Consider the following 27,222-nt stretch of genomic DNA (forward strand, 5'->3'; position numbering starts at 1 on the left):
AATGTGTTACGTTTGCAGCTACTTATAGAGCTGATACATGATCTGATTTGAGGATTTCACAGTATTGGGTAGTGAAATCAGTCAGTCAGATTTCAACACGCTTATTTGTTTAATGAATTTGGGTTAAGATACGCTAAATGGCCGAAGTGTCAGCACCTGACCATCACACCTATATGACCTTGTTTGACATCCCATTTTGAAAACATGGACATTAATATGGAGTTGCCTTCCCCTTTTTGGCTGCACTCTTCTGGGAAGGCTTTCCAAAATTTTGAAGTGGGTCTAGGGGACTTTGTCTCCATTCAGCCATGGACAAGAAGGCCTGGCTTGCAATCAACGTTCAAATTCATCAGAAAAATGTTCAGTGGTGTTGAGGTCAGAGCTCTGTGCAGGCCATTGGAGTTCTTCCACACCAAACTCATCAAACCATGTCTTTATGGACCTCACTGTGTGCGCAGGGCTAAAGTCTTGCTGAAACAGGAAAGGCCCCTTCCTCATACTGTTGCCAGAAAGTTGGAAGCATATAATTGTCTGAAATGTCTTTGTATCCTGTTAATGTGGCAATAATATTACCCTTTACTGAAACTAAGGGGCCAGCTTCAAACCCTGAAAAGCAGCCTAAACCACTGTATACTAAACCTTATTTTTGCCTCTGTATGGAGCGATGCAGCATAGACAGTATAGGACAGGATACAGGATATACATAGGATCGGTAATTTTACACGTTACACACTCCAGTTCTGAGCGCTCCCACACAAAGATGGGTTTCCAGTCTGAGCTGTTGATGCTCCTTCATGGCTGAGCCATTGTTGTGCAGAAATTTCACAGATTGACTTGTGGCAAAAGTGGCAAAGTTGACAGTGCCCTCATTTAAAGTCAATATACCACAACCCAGTACGGCCCATTCTACTGCCAGTGGATATGTACATGACTTTATATACCTGTTAGCAATGTGTGTGACTGAAACGCCTGAAATCCGTAATTAGAGAGGTGTCCACATACACAGTGTACAGTTAACTTGTTAACAGTTTTTGTCAGGGCAGTGTGGTTGTAATATCTTTGCCCAAGGCCACCACAGCCACCAGCAGCAGTTGATTAAACCCTTAACCTCTGACTCGTAGCCAAAAATTGCGACCACATTACGATACTAACATCATCAGACGCGTAGTGAACTTTTCAACTTCTTTGGTCTATTAACCGCAGTTTAACAGAACAGAATGACATCATTGCTTGTGCAGAGCACATATGTAACTTATACAGTTTGCTTTTGATCCTTGGTGAATCTGTCTCACAAATCTTTTTCTGCTGATCCAGGAACATCTCACAACACAAGAGCTACATCTACACCTTTAAAAGGGGGTTCTCCAGATATTATTTAGTAAAGGTACTGGTTATAAATAGAACTGACAACTCAAAGATCCATCTTAATGCTCAAAGGGTTCTTTGCATGGTTAATGGGGAATTTCACTGATTTTTCAAAACTGCTGCATAATTTATTGGTCGAGATGTGAATAAAGGCATTCAGAGTGGTTTGATGTGAAATGGATTATTGTAGAAAAACAAACTGACTTGGATTTTGTTTAAAGTGGTGGTGAAATGAACCAGTGATGTCTACAGCACAAAAATAGCCATTTTGTTTAATATCCAAAATGTCCAGTGAACGTACTACTGTTTTCGTAATGCTTTATGATGCCCTGCATTTCTCAATTCACTATAAATGGAATAGAAAATATGTTTTATGCAACACTATCTTTAAACTATTGATGTCTCAGGCATCAGCCAGTTTCTCTAGAACTGGGAATTTCACATGAAGCCACCCTGAATGACTATCAGAACAATTTATATAGAAATTTTAGGAAATCCATTGAATTCTCCATGATGGAGAGCCTGTTGTATATGGATCTTTAAATAAACTTTAATAATAGTTCTACACAGTACCAAAAAGGGTTCTATTGTTAAGTCAAATAACCCTTTTTGGTAATATCTGGAACCTTTTTTGCTAAGAAAGCGCCTCCTGGGTTTACCCACAAGTTTATCGAATAACACAGAAGTTGGAAAATATTGGAATAAATGTCCCAAAAATGCTTTCAGTGGTTGTTTCAGTGAATTTCTGATCTGTCTGAAATTGACTTATGCTGTGAGTGGTGGGTGTCACAACCCGATAGCAACTGAAAAGTGGCTCTGAATCCGACGGCATTTAGTGTGGAAAGCTGTGCTGTTTTCGGCCAACTGGCTCTGAACCATCAACTGCAATAGTCTTGTGTCAGTTATCTGGGTCTTTGCTGTCATCGATGTTTTGTTTCCCAGCAAACACGCTTCATGAAATACATCACGTTGGTTGATTAGGTCATGCAGTGTGAGAGGTCATCAGGTAACAAGATTTCTCTCGCCAAACTGTAAAATCAACTTATACAACTCACCAGTGTTATTCACATTGTATAGTCATGAAGTCTTCATGTACACTCTGGGTTTTCATTTAATAATGATGATTTTATTGCATGCTAACACCCAACTAACACAGCCAACAGTAGAGTGACAAAGGCGTTCCCACCAGTTCTTCACAGCTCTGCATGCCAGACACTAATTTCTGCAATGTTCCACTTTAGACTGGCATTAGTACAGAGTGGAGAAGAAATTCTGTTCTCTGTCAGGCTTGACAAGCTAATTCCTACACTAACACTGAGAATATGAGGTCATGTAACTGCTCAATTAGTGACATGAGGTGTGATTGTGTTTTTTTTTTTCAGGTTTTGGGGACATTTTTTAGGAGGCCTGGCAGTTTGTTATATAGCTTGAAGCAGTTTCTGGCACATACAGCTATATAGCAGTATAGAGTTGTAGTTGGAGTTTAAGGGTAGTATGGTCTTAAGTACAGCATGCTGTGGTGAGAAGGGGGTTGGACTGAGGGCTTGTGGTGATAGCGAAAGGAGAGAGAGAGAGAGAGAGAGAGAGAGAGAGAGAGAGAGAGAGAGAGAGAAGGAAAGCAGGAGAGGGAGGGTTGATAATTCAGAACACGTTTTCTTACAGCCTGGAGGAGGTCTGGCGTCTATGCAGGGTACGTGTTATGAGTTTCCCTGACTGAGAGAGAGAAAAAACAGCCTGCAAAAGTGTAGTTCAGTCTAGCAGAGCAAGCAAACCCTCAGGGTGGCAATGCAAGGGTTACCGTGTCTGGGGTAGAATGGGCATTCGAGGCATAGAGGAAGGGGTTGAGGTCACTATTAAGGAGAGTCTTTTCATGATCCCCATTGGGGGCTGATCCCCATTCAATGGTGCCCTGCATGCTGGTGTTACAAGTAATTAGAAATTGAGGACATAGAGACTCGAAACGTTCCAAGATGAATGGGTAACTTGAGTCTAATCCAAGCCTTAACCCCGAAACCACCCTGGCACTAAAACTATCCCTTACTCAAGTCCTATCCCTGTTTAAAACAATAAAGTTCCTGGGTGAGAGGTCCCCCCGTCTCTGCTCGGCTTGGCTAGCACCCGGTCGGGGTTCACACTGTCAGTTTTCCCTGGGAAGAGAAGCATGAGCTCCCCGGCCCCTCGTCTGCATTCCTGTCATCACTGGCGGCACTGACATAACACGGGTAGAAACATGAGCCATAACAGGGGCAGGAAACACTAACCCCGGGCCCAGAGAGGAGGCTCCGCAAGAGGGTCAGGAAAGAATCTCAAGGAGTAGCGCCTCTGGGAGCCGCAAGCTGGCCAGGCCCAGAGAAAGAGAAGCACGGCTCTGGAGCGTGAGGAACATGAACCGTTCAGAGGTTGCAAGGCATGAAATGACCGTAGAGATATGCAGGGATGTTCCAGTAAATCCGTCTAGCAGACGGCGGTCTCCAAGCTGCGGAAAGCATTTATTGGACGGAGAGGAATAACAGTATGATAGACGTACCAAGAGCTGTAACCATACCAAGATATCCAGGGGACAGTCAGGAATTGAAATGGAATTCAACGGCTCAGTAGCCGTCCCTGTTCGTTATTACATTAAGGGAATGTTTTGGTTAAAAATGAGATTTGCAGAAATTTGCGCTTACCCCATGTGTAGTCAGTCAGCCAAGACATGTTGTAGAAGGTTACTTCTTCACTTTTTTGAGCTGGAGCTATGAGGTTAATATAGCTAACAAGTTATAGAAACTTCTAACCCACCAATTAGCATTGCACAGACTGTATGCCTATATCTTCATACACTTTCCTCAAACAGTGTTGAGTTGTAAAGGCCCCTAAATCTAAGTTGGATGTGGGCACAATACACCTACCTGTACAAACTATGTCCTGTGAATAATAAGTGGCTGATATGTTTTACCAACATATTCCTCTTTCGTTGTGAACTGGTCAGTCCTTATCTTGGGTCATGCATACATAAGCAGTTTTCTCATCAATAACAAGGTTGATTTGTGTTGTTCTGCCCTACAGTCTCACTGTGTTTGAGTCAGAAAACTTATGGACCCAAAGCTAATGACTGATTGAAAGCTAAACTAGCAAGCATAACTGAGCTGTCAGTCAGGCTTCCTATTGGGTGTCCGTTCATCCATTCATGTTTTTTTTTTGTTCACTTGACCATTCCAGCATTCCCTGGATGTGAATCCAGCAGTAAAATGAATAAGAACCTTACCTTCAATCATGCATGCTCAACAGAGCATTAGGACCACATCCAGACAGTCCTCAGATAGGTCTGCTAAGTGATTTTTGAGCTGTGTTTTATTATATTTCATTCCATTTTTTATTCAAATTTTGCTAGATGTTGATATACAGTGAGCACATATACTCTGTAACATAACCTTTGTTGGCAATGATAGAGGTCAAACGTTTCCTGTAAGTCTAAGTACACTGTAGCTGGTATTTTGGCCCATTCCTCCTGCAGATCTCCTCTAGAGCAGTGATGTATGTATATTGACATGGACAAAAATATGTTGCATATCTAATTTTTTAAAGACAGCATTTTGTTATAATGAGCTGCTATATTGTTTGCGACAAGTGTGTTAGAAGTGTGCAGTAGAGTAGAAATTTTAGATGTTAGCTACATTAGACTTATAGCAGCAAAACATTAAAACAGCAAATTTCAAAAAAATCATTTTTTGGATGATTGACTACATTTGAGGAAAGGGGCAATGGTGTCAATGACATTTTTCGCCCACTTATTCCTTTAAACATCTCATCCTCATTGTTTTCTGTGAACAGTCCAGCCTAATGGAATGTGATAAGCCATGTCTCCCAAGAGCTCTGCAAAGCACAGACTTCTCTATAGTACTGTAATGCCAAGGAAGCTTAAGGTGAGTGATGTTGGCCTACAGCAGGTTTTTCTCCTCCGTGACTGCACACTGTTCCATTACAAGGCAGTGTAATGCAACACCCAGAGTCTGCTAAACATCACAACCCGATCTTCCGCTTCCCTCAACACGTGACGCAGAACCCGTTCTTGGGCAACGTGAAAATAAGGAACAGCTAGTTTTGTTTTCCACTCTTGACATCCTCACTTGCGGTCTTCAAGGTGCGGCCTTTCCATAAAGACAACTCCGGTGTTAATTGCAGAGGAAGTTGCCTTTTAAAGTTTCACTTTGCATTTGGGTGGACATCTTGGGGCCTATTCCATCTCCCCCGTGGGTGCCTGCAGTGCATTGTTCTCCTGTGAAGAAGTTCTCAAGAGTTTGAAGGATTTGTGCTGAAGTGGGACCACGTTTGAACCTGATAGAAGAAGATGGAGGAGGTGTGCTTTATTATAGGCCGATGGCCTTTGACCCTTGGCTTATTGGAAAAACATTAGTTTCATGCTGCTCACTCAAAAAGCTGGAGCGAGGGAGTTCTCCCCATGATTAATGACCAGCTGCAGGAAGAAAGCGAGGGAGAGGTTTAGGGTCCAGTAGGGTTACTTAAAAACCACAAATTTATATCACGATTCATTTGAGAAACCTCACACATGGCCTTTATGAAAAATGCACCTATAAAAGGCACATTTAGCATAAGAGATACTTCCAAATGACCACACATGCTTCACACCGCCAGGTTTTAGCTCTTAAGATGGAATTACTTTAAGATTAGTTGTTTTTTGATTGGGATTTTTCAATGAATCTCAAGAGATGTACCTAGAAAAGTAAAGGTTAGGAAAAAGTAAATAGATGCTTGTATGTTGTATAGATGTTTTCTTTCTGCCACTGTACTCTGCTGTCTTAGTGTATTCCCAATGTAGTTCTGAGTAAATAATTCAGCATGTGTTTGAGTGTGTGGCTAGAGTAGTGGCTCCCCTTCCCCCTCTCTCCCTCTCTCCCTCTCATGCTTGCTCTAAGCCGATAGGCTGCTGTCAGAGAGTGATTGGCTGTGAGGACTCGAGCAGCTGCACTCCAGTCAGGAGAGACACGGAGGGAGGGCAGAAAGAGAGCACGATCAAGCTCCATACAGCAGCATTTCGCCTGCTGCCCATGCCCTGCATCCTCATTCTCTGGACAGATCTCTTTAATTGCATTCCAGAGGAACTTTCTGTGGAGCAGCTTCCTCTCAGACTGTGGAAAAACTGGTGGGAATCGTGAACTTGTCGATGACCCCTTGCAGAGGAAGTGGAAGGAAGAAGGGAGGCTACAGAAAAGAACAAAAGAGAAGGGGAAAAAGGGAATTTGGAAGTGTCCATTCCATCTTTTGAGAGATCCGATAAGGGATTTTCTTTTTTTTCTTGCTGTTTGCTCTCTGTGCGAACAGAGAACGGCCAGCAGCTGCACACTGGCAGGCCGTATGTGTGTAAATAATGTGCTGAGCTGCTATAGGCTGGGCAGTGAGCCAGCCAGGAGCAGGACCCTGGAGGTGCAGAAGCTTTACCTGACTGGATTGGCGAGTCTGACACCACACAGCTTTTCTGCAAGCATCTCTGGCTTCCACACGATCGTATGTTAAAAAGAGTGAGTGGGAGCGAATAGTGGTGGGGGTAGTACGCATGCATGTGTTTTTGTAGTAGAAAAGAGAGCGCACCGTGAATGGGAAGTTCAACTAGACGACTCAGCGTGAAGAAAGAGAAGACAACTGATGACTAAGTTTGTATGTGGGCAATAGTAAGATAGAGCTTTCGTGTGGCTGTGACTTAAGTCCTGTCCAGCTGAGCGCACTCAGAAACACATTTGCACACGTGGACCAGTGTTTATCTTCCTGTCACCAATGCTTTGGACCACTTTGGGGATGTTTCAGATCTTGCCTGCAAGAACGAAATGTGTCTGAAGAGTGTGGAGTCAAGGTGAAGAGTTTGTTATACCATCTTTGATGGGGGTTTGAGTCGTGCTGGATAGATGTGCTGAATCTTCACGTATTTATCGGACCCTCCTATCCAGAACAACTTGGAGTGGTAGGTGAATGTAGCTTTTGGATTTTCCCCCAATGACTGTGGCATTCCTGCCTGGACAGGGAATCCAAGCATGGATCTTTCAGCTTCGATCTTGATGTCGTTTGTTCATGGTTGAAGGAACTTTGAGACTGAAGACAAAACAAGTGGCGTGGACCTCCTTAGTGGCACCTCAGCTTTTTTTTTTTAAAGTCTAATTTGTTTTTTGGGGGGTCTTTTGTGTTGGCTGCTCTGCGCTAGTGGAGCGTAGCTCCGCTGAATTGAGCTTTTGTTTGAAAGCTGGGTTCTCTCACGCTGCAAGACCCCTTCGCAGCCCCCCTTCTGCACGTCCAACACCCCCCAAACTAGGGGACCACCCCTTCCCTCCCTCCACTCCCTCCATGGTCCCTTCATCTGTCCTGCCCGATCCTCCTACATATCTCTTCTCCTCCTATCCACATGCTGAAGAGGCCTGAATGTGTGGAAATGTAGATGTGCGTGCCTCTCTGTGCACATGAAGCTGTGTACTCTTAAGCCTGGATTACAGATCTTGCACTTATTGCTTATCTGGACACATCTCCAAGCAACTGATCCAGACAAGTGTATTGTTCTTGATGGATACTGAGGCAGCCTAGCATCTGCTATTCATCTGACTGTGTGAATATCCCTGCATGCGGGACCATCAGAGAGCCAGAAGAAAAGAAAAGCAGAGAGAGATAAAACGGTGCTCGTGTTGGGGCTGGCCATGCGGGGAGTGTGATTGTGTGGCGTTCGGGAGGCAGGCAGTGGGGCAGCGGCTGACTGCTCTATCCTGGCTCAGCCATGAAGAAAACGCGCAGTACCACTTTGCGCCGGGCCTGGCCCAGCTCGGACTTCTCGGACCGGGCCTCGGAACGCACCCGCTCTCGCAGCGAGAAGGACTACCGGCTGCACAAACACTATGCCAAACCCTTTATCTCCCACTCAGTCTCACACTCACCCCGGATATACATGGCAGCAGGTAGGTCTGGATGGTACTGCTTGAGGAAAATAGTGGAAATATGCATAGTTCTTTTCTGTATCTTTTTCTTTGGCAAGTACCAACATACAAGGAATTTTCTTTGCTAACACTGAAGTGTCTTTAGTAGTACACCTACCTTGTTTCTAAATTCATTGGCCATTTATAAAGTACACCTACCATATAGGTGCACTTCCTATGAATGACTGTAGCCCATCTATTGCTGCACCATTTACCTCCTCCCTTTATCATATCCATCAATGGAAAGATTCACCACTGACCAGATATTATTTTAGTGGTGAACTATTCTCAGCATAAATGGCAGCATGGTAATGCAATGTTGGTGGGCGATGTTTAGGGATTTTCTAAGATCATGAAATGCAATTAGCATCACTAATTACCATATATATTGATTTAAGTAGCAAATACATTTTCCAGACTATGATATCTGTGATCTAAGCCATTATATTACACATAGGGTCATCGACAAGTGGGTCATTACTTTGCTCTGGAAGCACCTTCTATAGTTTGTTTTATAGTGTAGCTTATCTGTGTCTATTTTGGTCACTCACTACATTGCTTTCCTATATTTGGTTCTACCATCAGAGTAATTAATTGGTGTAAAGTAGTGGCATTCTGCTAAAAGCCTGGAGGCGTTTTTGATGACCACATCAGCGATAGGGGTCACCTATTTTTAGGCCTGTCCCTCTTTCAGTTGCAGCATCTGGTCTTGAGATATTGTAGGAGGCTGGAGGCTATTTAAATTCAGAAATGCTACACCATATGACAGGAAAAAATATATGAAAACTTGTCCTTGCAAATCAGCCTTTGACATTTGCTCATAAACAAGAGGACAACTCGTTACCAAACATACTGCATTGGATCAGTCATTAAGCTATTGCAGCTCAACTGCTGTACTTTAGTAAACATTAGGGTATAGTGTTTGTAGAGGACAAGGATGAAGATAATTGTTTCACACTACCTGCACTGCACACCTTTCAGTTTCATTTGTAGATGTTTTTCTATAGAAGATTGAGGCCTGTTCTCCAACAGTTCTGCTTTTTATTTTAATACCCACCTCCAGTACCTGTTAGCCTCAATTTAACCCTCACCACTGACAAAGCCCAGATCCATGTACCCATGTTACCCACAAGCCAGACCAGTGCTCTAAAATTGAGTTCTTTTGTTCATGTACCAGCAGAACTCCTCAGTAAATCCTCTCCCTTTCTGCCTAAAAAGATTTTGGAAAGCATGGGTATCAAGTAGAGATGGCATGATACCACAGTTTTTTTCCTGTTAATGAAATGCCTGAATATCTACAGATACTGAAAAAAATGATTTAAAAACAAATAATCTTTAAAATGACTCATTTTTAAGTGATGCCCATTACTGGATCGTTGCCAGCTTCAGTGTTGAGTACAGTTTAGTCTCTATTTTCATTTCTATAGTACAGCAAGATCAAAGCTGACTTTGCTAGAGTTTAGCTCTTTGAATTTGTAGTTATTACTGGTGATACCAAAAGCACAGTGCAATTTAATATACATTATTTCTCAGTTGTTGCTCTTTAAAACGAGCGAAGAAATTATCTTGAAAGTGAAGATTCTAAACTTTCCATCCATTTGATATTTGTGCTTGTCAGTAAAAGAGCAGATGTTCCATTGCGCTTTAAATTGGATGAAAGGATACTGTTGTGCAGGCAGCCTTGTTTAAAGGGAAGGAAATGATTTTGTACATTTTGATATTTTTTGTTTCATATTGAAACAAACAGAAATAAATTTGATGCAACAGATGTCAGTGTAACTTACTATGTAATTGAAAATGTATTTACTTAGTTCCATTTCATTCACATAACAAAATTAAAGTAATAACTCAGTTGCTAAGGGTTAGACTAAATATCATAGCCAGAGGAGTGCTACAGTTTCCACTCTCCAGTGGACTGCATGTCAGGGCCGGAAAATTTGTCTGTTTCTGACTTGTCGTTCATGGCCTGTGTGCAGCGGCTGTATTGTAGCTCATTATTTGGCGAGTGCAGGGGTACAAGTCCAGCTCAAATATATACGGGTCTGCATGAGAACGGCTACAGTCAGTTTACTTAAGCAGAGAAAAGGAGCGTTGGAGTGTTTTCGGCTTCAGGGAACACATAGAAAAGGGGTGAATGGAAGCACAGTCGGAGCTGCCAAGTCCGGCATTGGTTCAAGGGCTCTTTACGTATCCTGGCAACACTAAGGGTTATAGGTTAAATGATGTGGTCATTATGGAGAATGAGTTGAATTTGGCCTAGCATGAGAGTAAATGACTGGACCGGGCCTGTTGCTGTTGAATTGTTTTTGGAAGGTACAGTTTGGTAAGATGCTTAGGCAACCTTTGCTGATTCATAGGTCTTGTGAAATTTGTCTTTGCGGTACTGTATAATTGCTGAAAAAGAGTGACTCCTCATTGAAGGGCTTGTTATTGGCCATCAAATTGCTGGATTTGCATGAGGTAGGCTTGAGGCCAGTATTGCAATAAAGAGAGCACATATACTGTTGATTTTAAAAAGAAAGACCGCAGTGGTGAATGGTTTCTTCTTCTTTTTTTTCACTCTGAATATGGAGAAATCATAATAGCCAACCCAAACCTGAAGAAATATGATGAACAGTGGCCCACTCTGCTGCTGGAAACCAGGTGATTCTCATAAATAGAGAATAACAAGACTTAGGATCTTTCTGTTCTGCAAAAGCTCTTCAAACAAAACCATGCCAATGTTCAGTTCCTATTAACTACACATATCCTTTGTAGTAATAAATGCCTCAGAACTGGCTCATGTGGTTGTTTTGCGCGTGCGGCCTTGGCGTGTTGCCGGTCGAGTAAGCTTGCGGATTGTGACTTTTACTCTGCTCCCTGCTGGGGTGTTCCTGGCTTTGACAGTATTAAGCAGAGGCAGCACAATCAGCAGCATTGTTTAGAGATACACAGTGCAGGCTCTGGGGCAGCGCTGGAGCAGCAACTAGGCTAAGCTCCATCCTGTGCTTTGTCTTATCTGTGTCATAATTCCACTGTTCTTCTCCTTTTCTCTTAGTTTTTGTCCCAAAATAGTCCAAAATTCAGTTTAATTTTACGTTATTATTCAAGTACGGTAACATTATGAAAAGTTGACTTATTGCCTTATATAAGACTTTTAAGTTCTCCTTAATATGCAATGTAGAGTTTTAAACTTTGATGAACTTGACTGTGGTCTTATACTTCACCCTGATTTCACTTCTCCTCTAATCGGATGTACCTGGCTCCAGTATTGAGATGTTGCTAAAAGGCTTGATTAGCTGGACCAGGTGTGTAAGAGTGGAGTTGGGACTAAAGCCATCAGAGCTGGGAAGCAGAGAAGTTATTAAGACCCAACCATCCGGGCAGCTTGGTTGTTGCTAGGGTTGGGCATTGTCAATAAACTCATGGTACATATAACAATACAAGAGTCATGATTAGGCCTGCCAGGTGTCTGGTTTTGGACTGGACAGTCTGAATTCAAGCAACATTGTCTGCCATCTGATCGAGTCTAATTCTAAATTTTTCCTATTTTTGATGTTGTATTGAAGTGGCGTGCTAGTCCTGTAATTGTGTATCTTTCTCTCTCTTTTTCTGTCTCTCATTCTTTTCTCAATTGTGGGATGTGTGTACTCTGCGTCTGCATCTCTAACCAGGCTACGCCTCATAGCATGTCAGTTTACTACACCACCAATGATGTCATTACTATTTTAAAATAATATATAGCTCAGGGCAGTAGACCTATAGCAGGCAAGATGATGGTCTGAATGAAACTGTGCTGGGCAGAACAGGCAGAGGAAGAGCTGGACTTAAACTGTGCCAAACATAAGATCTCCAGGAATGCAGGGTTGGAATTAAACTGTACTGGGCAGTAGATCTGAAACAGACAAGGTTAGATAGATAGATAGATAGATAGATAGATAGATAGATAGATAGATAGATAGATAGATAGATAGATAGATAGATAGATAGATAGATAGCGGCACGGTGGGTAGCGCTGTCACCTCTCAGGAAGGAGGGCCTGGGTTCGATTCCCCTGCTGGGTGACCAGGGTCCTCTCTGTGTGGAGTTTGCATGTTCTCCCCGTGTCTGCGTGGGTTTCCTCCGGTTTCCTCCCACAGTCCAAAGACATGCAGTCAGGCCAACTGGACATGCTAAATTGCCCCTAGGTGTGAGTGTGTGAGTGACTGTCTGTGTCTGTCTGTCTGCCCTGCGATGGACTGGCAACCTGTCCAGGGTGTATCCTGCCTATACCCCCCGAAGACTGCTGGGATAGGCTCCAGCACCCCCCCGCGACCCTGACGGAGAAGCGGCTTAGAAAATGGATGGATAGGCAATAGATTGTCATGAGACAGGGTACAGGTTGGAATGTAACTGTGTTGGGGAGTAGATCTGTAACAGGCAGGGTAAGAGTTGGAATAAACTGTGCTGAGCAGTAGACCTGTAACAGGCAGGTTGTAGGTTAGAATAAACTGTGCTGAGCAGTAGATCTGTAACAGGCAGGTTCAAGGTTGGAATAAACTGTGCTGAGCAGTAGATCTGTAAAAGGCAGGTTGAAGGTTGGAATAAACTGTGCTGAGCAGTAGACCTGTAACAGGCAGGTTGTAGGTTAGAATAAACTGTGCTGAGCAGTAGATCTGTAACAGGCAGGTTCAAGGTTGGAATAAACTGTGCTGAGCAGTAGACCTGTAACAGGCAGGTTGAAGGTTGGAATAAACTGTGCTGAGCAGTAGATCTGTAACAGGCAGGTTGAAGGTTGGAATAAACTGCTGAGCAGTAGATCTCTAACAGACAGGTTGAAGGTTGGAATAAACTGCTGAGCAGTAGATCTGTAACAGGCAGGTTGTAGGTTGGAATAAACTGTGCTGAGCAGTAGATCTGTAAAAGGCAGGTTGTAGGTTAGAATAAACTGTGCTGAGCAGTAGATCTGTAACAGGCAGGTTGAAGGTTGGAATAAACTGTGCTGAGCAGTAGATCTGTAAAAGGCAGTTTGAAGGTTGGAATGAACTGTGCTGAGCAGTAGATCTGTAAAAGGCAAGTTGTAGGTTGGAATGAACTGTGCTGAGCAGTAGATCTGTAACAGGCAGGTTGAAGGTTGGAATAAACTGTGCTGAGCAGTAGATCTGTAACAGGCAGGTTGAAGGTTGGAATAAACTGTGCTGAGCAGTAGATCTGTAACAGGCAGGTTGAAGGTTGGAATAAACTGCTGAGCAGTAGATCTGTAACAGGCAGGTTCAAGGTTGGAATAAACTGTGCTGAGCAGTAGATCTGTAACAGGCAGGTTGAAGGTTGGAATAAACTGCTGAGCAGTAGATCTGTAACAGGCAGGTTGAAGGTTGGAATAAACTGCTGAGCAGTAGATCTGTAACAGACAGGTTGAAGGTTGGAATAAACTGTGCTGAGCAGTAGATCTGTAACAGGCAGGTTGAAGGTTGGAATAAACTGTGCTGAGCAGTAGAAGGCAGGTTGTAGGTTAGAATAAACTGTGCTGAGCAGTAGATCTGTAACAGGCAGGTTCAAGGTTGGAATAAACTGTGCTGAGCAGTAGATCTGTAAAAGGCAGGTTGTAGGTTGGAATAAACTGTGCTGAGCAGTAGATCTGTAAAAGGTAGGTTGTAGGTTATAATAAACTGTGCTGAGCAGTAGATCTGTAACAGGCAGGTTGAAGGTTGGAATGAACTGTGCTGAGCAGTAAATCTGTAAAAGGCAGGTTGAAGGTTGGAATAAACTGTGCTGAGCAGTAGATCTGTAAAAGGCAGGTTGTAGGTTAGAATAAACTGTGCTGAGCAGTAGATCTGTAACAGGCAGGTTGAAGGTTGGAATAAACTGCTGAGCAGTAGATCTGTAACAGGCAGGTTGTAGGTTGGAATAAACTGTGCTGAGCAGTAGATCTGTAAAAGGCAGGTTGTAGGTTGGAATAAACTGTGCTGAGCAGTAGATCTGTAACAGGCAGGTTGAAGGTTGGAATAAACTGCTGAGCAGTAGATCTGTAACAGGCAGGTTGAAGGTTGGAATAAACTGCTGAGCAGTAGATCTGTAACAGGCAGGTTCAAGGTTAGAATAAACTGTGCTGAGCAGTAGATCTGTAACAGGCTGGGTGAAGGTTGGAATAAACTGTGCTGAGCAGTAGATCTGTAACAGGCAGGTTCAAGGTTGGAATAAACTGTGCTGAGCAGTAGATCTGTAACAGGCAGGTTGAAGGTTGGAATGAACTGTGCTGAGCAGTAGATCTGTAAAAGGCAAGTTGTAGGTTGGAATGAACTGTGCTGAGCAGTAGATCTGTAACAGGCAGGTTGAAGGTTGGAATAAACTGTGCTGAGCAGTAGATCTGTAACAGGCAGGTTGAAGGTTGGAATAAACTGCTGAGCAGTAGATCTGTAACAGGCAGGTTCAAGGTTGGAATAAACTGTGCTGAGCAGTAGATCTGTAACAGGCAGGTTGAAGGTTGGAATAAACTGTGCTGAGCAGTAGATCTGTAACAGGCAGGTTGAAGGTTGGAATAAACTGTGCTGAGCAGTAGAAGGCAGGTTGTAGGTTTAGAATAAACTGTGCTGAGCAGTAGATCTGTAACAGGCAGGTTCAAGGTTGGAATAAACTGTGCTGAGCAGTAGATCTGTAAAAGGCAGGTTGTAGGTTGGAATAAACTGTGCTGAGCAGTAGATCTGTAAAAGGTAGGTTGTAGGTTATAATAAACTGTGCTGAGCAGTAGATCTGTAACAGGCAGGTTCAAGGTTGGAATGAACTGTGCTGAGCAGTAAATCTGTAAAAGGCAGGTTGAAGGTTGGAATAAACTGTGCTGAGCAGTAGATCTGTAAAAGGCAGGTTGTAGGTTAGAATAAACTGTGCTGAGCAGTAGATCTGTAAAAGGCAGGTTGTAGGTTGGAATAAACTGTGCTGAGCAGTAGATCTGTAACAGGCATATTGAAGGTTGGAATAAACTGCTGAGCAGTAGATCTGTAACAGGCAGGTTGAAGGTTGGAATAAACTGCTGAGCAGTAGATCTGTAACAGGCAGGTTGAAGGTTGGAATAAACTGCTGAGCAGTAGATCTGTAACAGGCAGGTTCAAGGTTAGAATAAACTGTGCTGAGCAGTAGATCTGTAACAGGCTGGGTGAAGGTTGGAATAAACTGTGCTGAGCAGTAGATCTGTAACAGGCAGGTTCAAGGTTGGAATAAACTGTGCTGAGCAGTAGATCTGTAACATGCAGGTTGAAGGCTGGAATAAACTGCTGAGCAGTAGATCTGTAAAAGGCAGGTTGAAGGTTGGAATAAACTGCTGAGCAGTAGATCTGTAACAGGCAGGTTCAAGGTTGGAATAAACTGTGCTGAGCAGTAGATCTGTAACAGGCAGGTTGAAGGTTGGAATAAACTGCTGAGCAGTAGATCTGTAACAGGCAGGTTCAAGGTTGGAATAAACTGTGCTGAGCAGTAGATCTGTAACAGGCAGGTTGAAGGTTGGAATAAACTGCTGAGCAGTAGATCTGTAACAGTCAGGTTGAAGGTTGGAATGAACTGCTGAGCAGTAGATCTGTAACAGACAGGTTGAAGGTTGGAATAAACTGTGCTGAGCAGTAGATCTGTAACAGGCAGGTTGAAGGTTGGAATAAACTGTGCTGAGCAGTAGATCTGTAACAGGCAGGTTGAAGGTTGGAATAAACTGTGCTGAGCAGTAGAAGGCAGGCTGTAGTTTAGAATAAACTGTGCTGAGCAGTAGATCTGTAACAGGCAGGTTCAAGGTTGGAATAAACTGTGCTGAGCAGTAGATCTGTAAAAGGCAGGTTGTAGGTTGGAATAAACTGTGCTGAGCAGTAGATCTGTAAAAGGTAGGTTGTAGGTTATAATAAACTGTGCTGAGCAGTAGATCTGTAACAGGCAGGTTGAAGGTTGGAATAAACTGCTGAGCAGTAGATCTGTAACAGGCAGGTTGAAGGTTGGAATAAACTGCTGAGCAGTAGATCTGTAACAGGCAGGTTCAAGGTTAGAATAAACTGTGCTGAGCAGTAGATCTGTAACAGGCTGGGTGAAGGTTGGAATAAACTGTGCTGAGCAGTAGATCTGTAACAGGCAGGTTCAAGGTTGGAATAAACTGTGCTGAGCAGTAGATCTGTAACATGCAGGTTGAAGGCTGGAATAAACTGCTGAGCAGTAGATCTGTAAAAGGCAGGTTGAAGGTTGGAATAAACTGCTGAGCAGTAGATCTGTAACAGGCAGGTTCAAGGTTGGAATAAACTGTGCTGAGCAGTAGATCTGTAACAGGCAGGTTGAAGGTTGGAATAAACTGCTGAGCAGTAGATCTGTAACAGGCAGGTTCAAGGTTGGAATAAACTGTGCTGAGCAGTAGATCTGTAACAGGCAGGTTGAAGGTTGGAATAAACTGCTGAGCAGTAGATCTGTAACAGTCAGGTTGAAGGTTGGAATGAACTGCTGAGCAGTAGATCTGTAACAGACAGGTTGAAGGTTGGAATAAACTGTGCTGAGCAGTAGATCTGTAACAGGCAGGTTGAAGGTTGGAATAAACTGTGCTGAGCAGTAGATCTGTAACAGGCAGGTTGAAGGTTGGAATAAACTGTGCTGAGCAGTAGAAGGCAGGCTGTAGTTTAGAATAAACTGTGCTGAGCAGTAGATCTGTAACAGGCAGGTTCAAGGTTGGAATAAACTGTGCTGAGCAGTAGATCTGTAAAAGGCAGGTTGTAGGTTGGAATAAACTGTGCTGAGCAGTAGATCTGTAAAAGGTAGGTTGTAGGTTATAATAAACTGTGCTGAGCAGTAGATCTGTAACAGGCAGGTTCAAGGTTGGAATGAACTGTGCTGAGCAGTAAATCTGTAAAAGGCAGGTTGAAGGTTGGAATAAACTGTGCTGAGCAGTAGATCTGTAAAAGGCAGGTTGTAGGTTAGAATAAACTGTGCTGAGCAGTAGATCTGTAACAGGCAGGTTGAAGGTTGGAATAAACTGCTGAGCAGTAGATCTGTAACAGTCAGGTTGAAGGTTGGAATGAACTGCTGAGCAGTAGATCTGTAACAGACAGGTTGAAGGTTGGAATAAACTGTGCTGAGCAGTAGATCTGTAACAGGCAGGTTGAAGGTTGGAATAAACTGTGCTGAGCAGTAGATCTGTAACAGGCAGGTTGAAGGTTGGAATAAACTGTGCTGAGCAGTAGAAGGCAGGCTGTAGTTTAGAATAAACTGTGCTGAGCAGTAGATCTGTAAAAGGCAGGTTGAAGGTTGGAATAAACTGTGCTGAGCAGTAGATCTGTAAAAGGCAGGTTGTAGGTTAGAATAAACTGTGCTGAGCAGTAGATCTGTAACAGGCAGGTTGAAGGTTGGAATAAACTGCTGAGCAGTAGATCTGTAACAGTCAGGTTGAAGGTTGGAATGAACTGCTGAGCAGTAGATCTGTAACAGACAGGTTGAAGGTTGGAATAAACTGTGCTGAGCAGTAGATCTGTAACAGGCAGGTTGAAGGTTGGAATAAACTGTGCTGAGCAGTAGATCTGTAACAGGCAGGTTGAAGGTTGGAATAAACTGTGCTGAGCAGTAGAAGGCAGGCTGTAGTTTAGAATAAACTGTGCTGAGCAGTAGATCTGTAACAGGCAGGTTCAAGGTTGGAATAAACTGTGCTGAGCAGTAGATCTGTAAAAGGCAGGTTGTAGGTTGGAATAAACTGTGCTGAGCAGTAGATCTGTAAAAGGTAGGTTGTAGGTTATAATAAACTGTGCTGAGCAGTAGATCTGTAACAGGCAGGTTCAAGGTTGGAATGAACTGTGCTGAGCAGTAAATCTGTAAAAGGCAGGTTGAAGGTTGGAATAAACTGTGCTGAGCAGTAGATCTGTAAAAGGCAGGTTGTAGGTTAGAATAAACTGTGCTGAGCAGTAGATCTGTAACAGGCAGGTTGAAGGTTGGAATAAACTGTGCTGAGCAGTAGATCTGTAACAGGCAGGTTGTAGGTTGGAATAAACTGTGCTGAGCAGTAGATCTGTAAAAGGCAGGTTGTAGGTTAGAATAAACTGTGCTGAGCAGTAGATCTGTAACAGGCAGGTTGAAGGTTGGATTAAACTGTGCTGAGCAGTAGATCTGTAACAGGCAGGTTGAAGGTTGGAATAAACTGTGCTGAGCAGTAGATCTGTAACAGGCAGGTTGAAGGTTGGAATAAACTGTGCTGAGCAGTAGATCTGTAACAGGCTGGGTGAAGGTTGGAATAAACTGCTGAGCAGTAGATCTGTAACAGGCAGGTTGTAGGTTGGAATAAACTGTGCTGAGCAGTAGATCTGTAAAAGGCAGGTTGTAGGTTGGAATAAACTGTGCTGAGCAGTAGATCTGTAACAGGCAGGTTGAAGGCTGGAATAAACTGCTGAGCAGTAGATCTGTAACAGGCTGGGTGAAGGTTGGAATAAACTGTGCCTAGCAGTAGATCTGTAACAGGCAGGTTGAAAGTTGGAATTAAACTGTGCAATATAATCACAGGGAGGCAGGTTGGACAGTTTTTGTATTATCCAGTATTCAAAGTGACCGTGGCTTGAAATGTTCTACATGGTAGGACACTTCTTGGAATGCAGGCCTTAGTGAGTTGGGCAGCTGTGGAGACTAGAATCTCTGTATTGTGAAGTGTACTAGGGTTTCCAACCAGGTTGATAACTTGCAGCTGCAGCCTGATGAAGTGGAGCTTTAGATTTTCTTCATAATTGTTTTGACTGGCTTCTTTTGGCTCCGTTCCTCCGGAGTGTCGGGGTGTACCTTTCAACATCTGAAGGCCCTGGTCTCCACTGTGCGATTCTAGCAGACAAAGAGTGTTCCAGTGTGGATGTCTAACAGTTACATCGGGGTTTTCACTCTCTGTTCATCAAGTTTTTGGGCTCGTGTTATCTCACCTGGCTATCACACAGCAGAAAATTACACAGACAGGGGCTTTTTGGAGAAGGGCCCAGTTCCATTAGGAAAATTGTGTGTGCCTGACTGTATTTGTGTGTGAGGGAGAGAAAGTGAATGTATAGATCTAGAATGTATCATTATGTATCATGTATCATTTGCATCAGAAAGCAGCACATCTTTGGTAGAACAGCAAAAGGTTTGTGAGGAAAGCCGGAGAAAGTTAAATGAATCATACAGCACTACAGGGAGATTCCTGGGTTCCATGGAATCGCACTCTTAGACACATGCGCAAACTCAGGCTGATAGTTTTTGATATTAATATCGATAATAATACCTTTTTTGATACTCATGCTTGAACAGTACTTTTGTAATGCCTTCTTTCAAATGACAAGCGGATGTGGCTTAAAGTTACAGCATTTGGCAGATGCTTTTATCCAGAGTGACTTACAATTTGATCATTTTTACACAGGTAGGTGAAGGTAGTGTTAGGAGTCTATCCCAAGGACTCTTATTGGCATCGTGTAGGGTGTTTGCGCAGGTGGGATTGAACCCCAGCCTGGAAGGCAGAGATGTTACCCACTATGCTATACAAACCACCAATCAGAAATTAATACATGTTGCAGGAAGTGGGTATATTTAGGGACTGCAGCAACATGCAGGAGTAACATGCATATGACTTGTAATTTAGACACTCAGTCAGCAGCCTAGATCTGGGAACAAGCATGCTTATTAGTTCACCAACACTGATAAGTAATAGTCCATTTTTCAATACTCAGTACTACTGAAGTACTTTGCCTTCACAGTTTTGTTACTGCAGAAGTTCCAACATGTAAAAGGGTTTCTAATTTATCATTAAATGCTGTTTTGTATGCTATTCGCATCTTGGTCAATCACAGATATTCTTTGGGCATTCAGATGAACAGAGATATTCACATGATCCAACAAACGTGAGCAGTTTTGGTCAAAATGATACAGGCCAGTTTATTGCTGCATCTCATCAGTGGTTCAGTAATGTGTTTCCATTACATTAGAAGTTGCATCACACTCACAAGTATATGGCAATACAATTACAACGTAGGGCACTTTGTCTAAGAATGCACTCATTTAGGTCACCGAAAGAGGAAAAAGCCAACAATCTCGACTGGAATAAAAACAAAGATTAAACAGGCCTATAACAAAAATAATTTCTATGCCACTAAAAATTAGAAATAGTGATTTAAAATGCTTCCTGTTTTCTCCTGCGCCGGTCAGCACAGATGCATGGTGCATGCACGGTTTGAGCAGCAGCCGATCAACAGTACAAATATTGGCCGTGTGGAAGTATTTCAGTTTCTACAAGAGAAATTACATGAGTGATTTGTAATCGCTATTCATGTTGAGTGTGAAAACAGGTGCAGTGCCCAAAAACTCATCCACTACCGTTGTAATAACATTTGAAAACGTGACATCCCGCTCAATATGCAGAACAAAGCAAAACAGCGGAAGCAGAAAGTCCTTGCAAGCATGATGCAGTCATCTGTATCTACAGTTATTGAAACAACAACAAAAAAATCAATAAATTTAGTGTAACTGAATGATAGTGAAGGTTATTGCTTTGGACGACCATCTGCTCTTTTATGTCTCAGACCCTACTATAATTATGGACTCTGTTTTGTTCAATTTTGAACTGGTATTGCGTTCAAATATATAAATGACAAGGCACACAATCTCTTTTCATTTTGATTTTCAGTACAGTGTGTTGTGAATTTCAGTTTTGGGTAAGTTTTCATTTTGGTGCATCATTCATCTTCTCCGTAGCATGTTAGCCAAGCTAGAATATTGCAGAGTATCGAACTGCTGCCTTAATTCTGCTGCCCTAATTGCTGGAATGATATTTCACTTCATTAGGGTGGGATCAATAGATCATCTGGTTACATTTTTTTTTTTTTTTTTAAGTTTACAAATTGTCACATTTATTGTAATAGAATATCACAATGTGACTTTGTTCACAATATTGCTCCATCCTAACACAGATGAGCTTAAAGTTCTGCAGCTTCTAAAGCTTGTTTTTGAATATTGATGAAAGACGCCTAAATTCATGTCATTGATAAATTACTTTGCTCATTTTTCTACAAACAATAAATCACCCATTAAAGATAGACAGAGCCTCACCCATAAATGCTTTGCGGTTTCTGTGATATGCAGCAGAAATGTTTTATGAATTGAAGAGCAACCCTGAGCATTAACAGCAGCCTGCCTGGGCCTGATGGCGTGCAGCGTTCGGCACAGTTGCGTGTGTGAAGTACATTTCTCCTGGGCTATGCTAAACTCATTGTGCTTTATCTTTGCCTGCGTCTGTGCAAATAACTGAATCCGAGTGAAAGCATCAGGTGAGCGAAATGCTTTCACCTGTGTTCAGTTGGGGAGACAGATGCCGTAATGGTGGGAGCTTTGTGGATCACAAATCCATCAGAGCGTTTGCACATTTTAGGGCAAGTCTTGGCACGAGACTGACACGACACATGTGTAATTCTAACCCCATTACTGTCTGCTCCATGTTAAACAAGCTTAAGGCCGCGTCTGACTTCAAATGACAGTCATAACAATGTCGCGAATGGAAAGCTGTGTGTGTGTTTCTCTGCTTTTAGTCATCACGTCGTTTTGTCTGCTGACGACAGGCCATTTGCTTTAGTACAGTGTTTCCCAACTCTTGTCCTGTTTTAGCCCTGCTCTGCATATTTTGGTATCTGATCCAACGAGTGGTGTGTGGTAACAAAGCAGAAATACTTAGCTATACTGAAGTCGATTTTGGCAGTCTTTGTATTTTACTTGAAAAGAGACATCTATATTGCTACATTCTGAAATGAAAATGAATATTTTTTACTCCAGTATATTTGCCTAGAAGCTTTTGTTTACTTTGCTACTGAAAACACCACAACACAAAACGTGCAAATGTAGCCATATTTACGTTTGGACACTCCGTGGCTGTTATTGCTATATGCTCATGGGATGCACTAAAGCAGTGGGGCACAGCTTTTGTTCCTGGAGGGCTGGTGTCCAGTACAGTTTGGTGGTTGCTCTACTAAATCTGACAATTAACAGATGAGTGTGCACCCGGACCTACAGTCTATCAGTGCAGGCGATGTTATAGAGCTAGCTAAGCTGTCATCAATAATCAGTGGCTTTAATTAAGGATCAGGCATAACATTATCACCACCTCGTTTCTACACTCATTGTCCAGTTTATCAGCCCCCTTTTACCCTGTTCATCAGTGGTTAGGAGGCCAGCAGGTACTATGTGGGTGGTGGATCATTCTCAGCACTGCAGTAACACTGATGTGGTGGTGGTATGTTAGTGTGTGTTGCACTGGTCTGAGTGGATCAGACAGAGCAGGACCTTTACCTTAACTTCTAATGGTAGTCATTGATGTTCATGGATTTAACTCTCATTTTTAACTGTGATGCTCTGCCAACAATAGCAGTAGTCCCTGGTTTTCACTGGTAACAGAGGCCAATTTTCATGGACTTATTTCTCACTGATACTGATGCCTGTAACAGCAGTCATCACTTATCATTGGTTAATCTACATACCTGTGTTCGCTTGCATTTAGCTTGGTTTCCATTGGGAAGTGCATGGACCATAGCCAGTTTAAATTATCAGTGAGAGGTGAGATTCTGAGAGCTGTGGTGATTTTAGCATGCAGTTTACATGCAGTAATTGGTGCTGATCATTAGCAAAATCTGGTGTTCAAACACTGCAGTTGCATCAGAGAATTAACACACACACACACACACACACACACATACACACACACACTCACATTTCTCCCTCAGGGTCACAGGGGGTGCTGGAGCCTATCCCAGTGGTCATCGGGCGGAAGGCAGGATACACCCTGGACAGGTCGCCAGTCCATCACAGGGCGGTATAATTAATAGAATATCCATTCTCCGCAGTACACATGGTCACATGTCATGATGTATTGTGACACCCCTGTTAGCTCATACGTTTGACTTAGGTTCTGGATTTCACTGCAAACAAACTTCAACATGTTCAACATGTGGTCTCTCTATACCACACTCCCTTTCAGCCATTGTTGTGCTCTCTACCACCACATAATGACCGCCAGCCATTGGGTTCAGTGGGTGGTCATAACAACAATACAAAGTCAACGCCCATAAAATGACCATTTCTTCACAGAGCAATGGATAAATGACAGGATCAAACAGATCATACATACAAATACATCATTTGTTTTACAGGTAACACTTTCTATGAATGTCACATTTGTAGGCATCTATAAACACATTTGTAAGATTTCTAATATAATGCATTCATAAGGAATTATAAACATGGTTCTAAATATTTATAAAAATGCATTGCACATTATAGCCATGCTTATTAGGCACTATGAATTGTTAACATGCATTATAAGTTTTATTCATAAGAAATGATAAGAGCTCATAAGTTGTATGTATATGTTCTAAGTAAAGTGAAGAATACTGTACTAAAGCTCCTCCAGTGTTAAGAGTGAGGCTTCTAACGTCAAGTGCCAGAAACCTTCATTCTGTAACACCACACTGCACTGCAGTAATGCTAATTCCTGCTAGCACTCTACTGGATATGCAGTGTTAATTTAGTGCCAAGCTAACGGTGGTGTACATTAACAGTGGTGTACATTGACTTTCTCACATTGGGTAAAACACTGATGACAGCACAAGCTTAAAATCTGACATTTGAAGCCTGTAATGTGCTGTATTGTGTATGTTTTAGTGTTTCAGCAAATCCTTCAGTAAATGCTTCAACTTGAAGTCTCACTCTTAACACTGGAGGAGGCTTTAGTACAGTACACTTCACTTTACTTAGAGTGGACTAGTACAGCTTATGAGCTCTTATAATTTGTTATGAACAGTACATATAATGCATTATCGCAACAATTCATAATGCATAATAAGCATGGCTATAATGTGTAATGCATTTTTATAAATATAGCCATGTTTATGATGCCTTACGAATGCATTATAACATGTTATGAATGTGTTTGTAGATGTTTACAAACGTGACACTCATAGAAAGTGTTACCGTTTTACAGTCTTCACAGTTAGCTTTCAAAGAACATAGGGCAATTGATTTAATTGAACAAAAACAGTAAAATATCTGCATTAAAGTGTCAGAGAGCCCTTCCTGAGTTAGATGTGTTAAAGCAGGAAAACAATCAAATATGCAAGGACAGGAGTTCTCCAGGTCCAGGATTGGAAATCACTGGTTTACCACACAGTAAATCTATCCCAGCTGAATTAACTTCTACAGTTACACTGAAGGTAATTTGGACTTCAATATGCGAAATTGCTGTTACTGATGATGATACTGTACAGTGAGATTGGCCTCCACAGTACAAAACTCTGCCTCATAACCAAACTCTCACAGAGAGGAACTGGCTGCTGTCCACAGGAACCCATTGTCAGGCTTTCTGATTGGTTGGCTGTGCCTGAATCCTTGGCTGCTGGTCATTCACAACGTTTCAGTGTCCATCTCCGGTTTGGATTCAGCTGAAGACATTTTTCTGGATCTCTCTCGCTCCCCCTCCTCTCTCTCTGTTGCTCACTTACTCTCTGTCACTCACCTACTGTTATTGTCACAGAGTTTTTCCTTCTTCTGCCTCTCATTCTGTGTTCGCTCTCTTCTCCACTCGTGAGCTAACATAATGCATGAGCTAACCACCAAATTTTGGCCCACAACCAAGAAAACCCCCTTTTGTGTCCCCTTGCTGACTGCAAGTCATTTTGAGAATCACCATCACTGTTTTACGAGCACCCCCCCCATACATATAGCTTTTTCCCCTTTTCTTTTCATAGTCTTCCACATTGTGAGGACAAGAGTGCCTATGATAAATGCTGATGCTTTCAAAGACAGCTTCATGGCCTTTCTTACCAGCATGCTGTCTGGTGTTTTGTGTCTGTGCTGGAACGCTCCGGCATGCTTTTAATCCTCATGTCCTTCTACATTTAAGCACATCCCAGCTCATAAATAACATATCTGGGGACAAGAGTAGAGCCATAAAGAGAAGTATTTTAATGCAGACAAGATTGTCATCACCTTCTTTTGAAAGGAGCTGTGTAGTGCCTTCCCAGCATCTGCTAAGGATGACTGTTCAACTTCAGACGTTTCTTGAACTTTTTTTCAGCTTTCTCAGCTTTTCTCACCAAAAGGACAGCGTGTAATCTAATGATTCGAGTGTAGTCAGCTATAGTGTTGCTGTAACAACTCACAGTGTGAGTCTGTATTCCAAATGTCCTTATAAGGTTGCATGATAAGGGCAAAAGGTGATTTGCTAGTTGTCTTGCTACATATTGTCATTGTGGTTTTATTATATATATATATAATATATAGAATTTACCAATTTCCTGTGGATGTGTGTAGTAAAACTTGAACATTTAAAGGGTTTTATATATGTAAGTGTCAAGACTTATAGGTACATATTGAGTAGTTACGCTAGATAAGAATTAGTCCCAGTTCTTAGTATTGGCAGATGCTTGAGGTAAGTGTATGGAGTATTAAGGGAAATAGGTGATATTGATGCATCTCTATTTAAATCTGTTTTGCATATCAGAAAATTCCCTCTATTGACTTGTAAGTCTTCATCGTGCACCTGCGTCTGCTTACCAGCCTCTTCATAGTACTACAGCCATGCCCAGCTACTGTCCTTAAGGACCGCACTGTACAGTGTAGTGCTTTTGCCGCTCTAACCCACGATTAACCACATTAACCTTTGTCAGATTAGATTTGTCAGGTGTGGCAGAGCAGAGAGAACATTAAACTCTTGGCCAGTACTATGGCCATCCCAGCACTGTTGTAATTTGCAACACAGACTTTCTTCTCAGATGCTTATCTTGTGGTGAGTGCTGGCTCCTGTGTTCGGGAAGTGACACTCATGTAAATAGACAAGAGAAAAAGATTCTGTAGACTTAGTAGATTTACATGTCAGGAGCGCTCTGTCAATTGCTTACCTTCCTCAGTGATTGACTTGCTCACATGACCGACCTTGGACCTGAACATGATGCTGTAAGGAACTGACCTTCTGACCTTTCCATCCTGCAATATCCATGTGCTGTCACTCCCCTCTGAACTTTCTCCTCTGACCTTTATCCTGGTAGCCTAAGGACACTCCATGCCATCTCCTCCAGCAGTTGATCTTTAAACCTTAGTATAATTTTATACACATTCCAAGGTCAGTCTTCTGGTCAGAGGCCCCCATAGACAGTTTAAACATCCTACAGTGTTCAGTTATTTGTTTTGTTTAAGCTGTTGTGGTCCTTTAAAGGGGAGGTGCACCGATTTTTCACATTTAAGCATAATTAAATAGTTAACATGTAAACAATTATTCAGAGTGGTTCGATATGAAATTCTCCATTCTAGAGAAATTTACCAAGTTGGATTGGTTCACATTGGTGGAGATGGGAACCAGACGTCTAAGGAGTTTACCACCTCTTAAAGCTTCCTCACAGAAAGTCACCACATGAAATGGTTATGAATTTACCGCCTAATGTCTGAGACATCGTGTTTAGATAAGCTTCTAGTCTAAAACATTTTTCAAATCTGTTAATGCCGGCGTGGCGCATGCAGGGTGTTCCATGCTAAAATACTCCTTAAAGAAAACCTTTTTTTTTCCAGATTTACCTGTTTTATCATTATCAACAATGTATAGAAAACTGAAAGGGCTTGTGTAGGTTTACAGGTGGTTTTGGATAGTAAATAAAATGGACATATTTATTGAAAACACACCGACCCCTGGTTCTTATCACCACCACTGTAAAGAAAGCTTCGCTAAAATAAGCCGGTAAGTTTCTGTACAATAAACATTTTCACATTTGGCCCTCTAAAAGACTTCTCTGTCATTGAATTATGAAGCAATTTAGAAAAATTGGTGGAATTCCCCTTTAAGCACCCACACATTATCAAGGCCTGTTTGCCCTTTTGCAGTGTGCATCCTGTTTTCAAAGATGTTAGATGTATAGATGCAGATATACACATCTCTATAGCTATAACAAAACAAGAACGGCAGTCGAAT

General features: G+C 42.3%; 1 protein-coding gene across 2 annotated transcripts in view; it reads left to right on the forward strand.

The window, feature by feature from the left end:
- Positions 1 to 27,222, forward strand: part of stox2b (storkhead box 2b) — a 97,904-nt gene that overhangs the window by 30,327 nt on the left and 40,355 nt on the right. The window contains exon 1 of one of the 2 annotated variants that reach the window (XM_017703851.2): positions 6,412 to 8,297. The exons of the other annotated variant lie outside the window; for it this stretch is intronic. Within the exon in view, the coding sequence (XP_017559340.1) occupies positions 8,120 to 8,297 (178 nt within the window). The 5' untranslated portion in view covers positions 6,412 to 8,119. Of the gene's footprint in view, positions 1 to 6,411; positions 8,298 to 27,222 lie in introns of those variants that run through there. 2 annotated transcript variants of the gene reach the window in all.

The sequence above is a fragment of the Pygocentrus nattereri genome, chromosome 11 (assembly GCF_015220715.1).
Source record: "Pygocentrus nattereri isolate fPygNat1 chromosome 11, fPygNat1.pri, whole genome shotgun sequence".
In the NCBI taxonomy this organism is placed as follows: domain Eukaryota; kingdom Metazoa; phylum Chordata; class Actinopteri; order Characiformes; family Serrasalmidae; genus Pygocentrus; species Pygocentrus nattereri.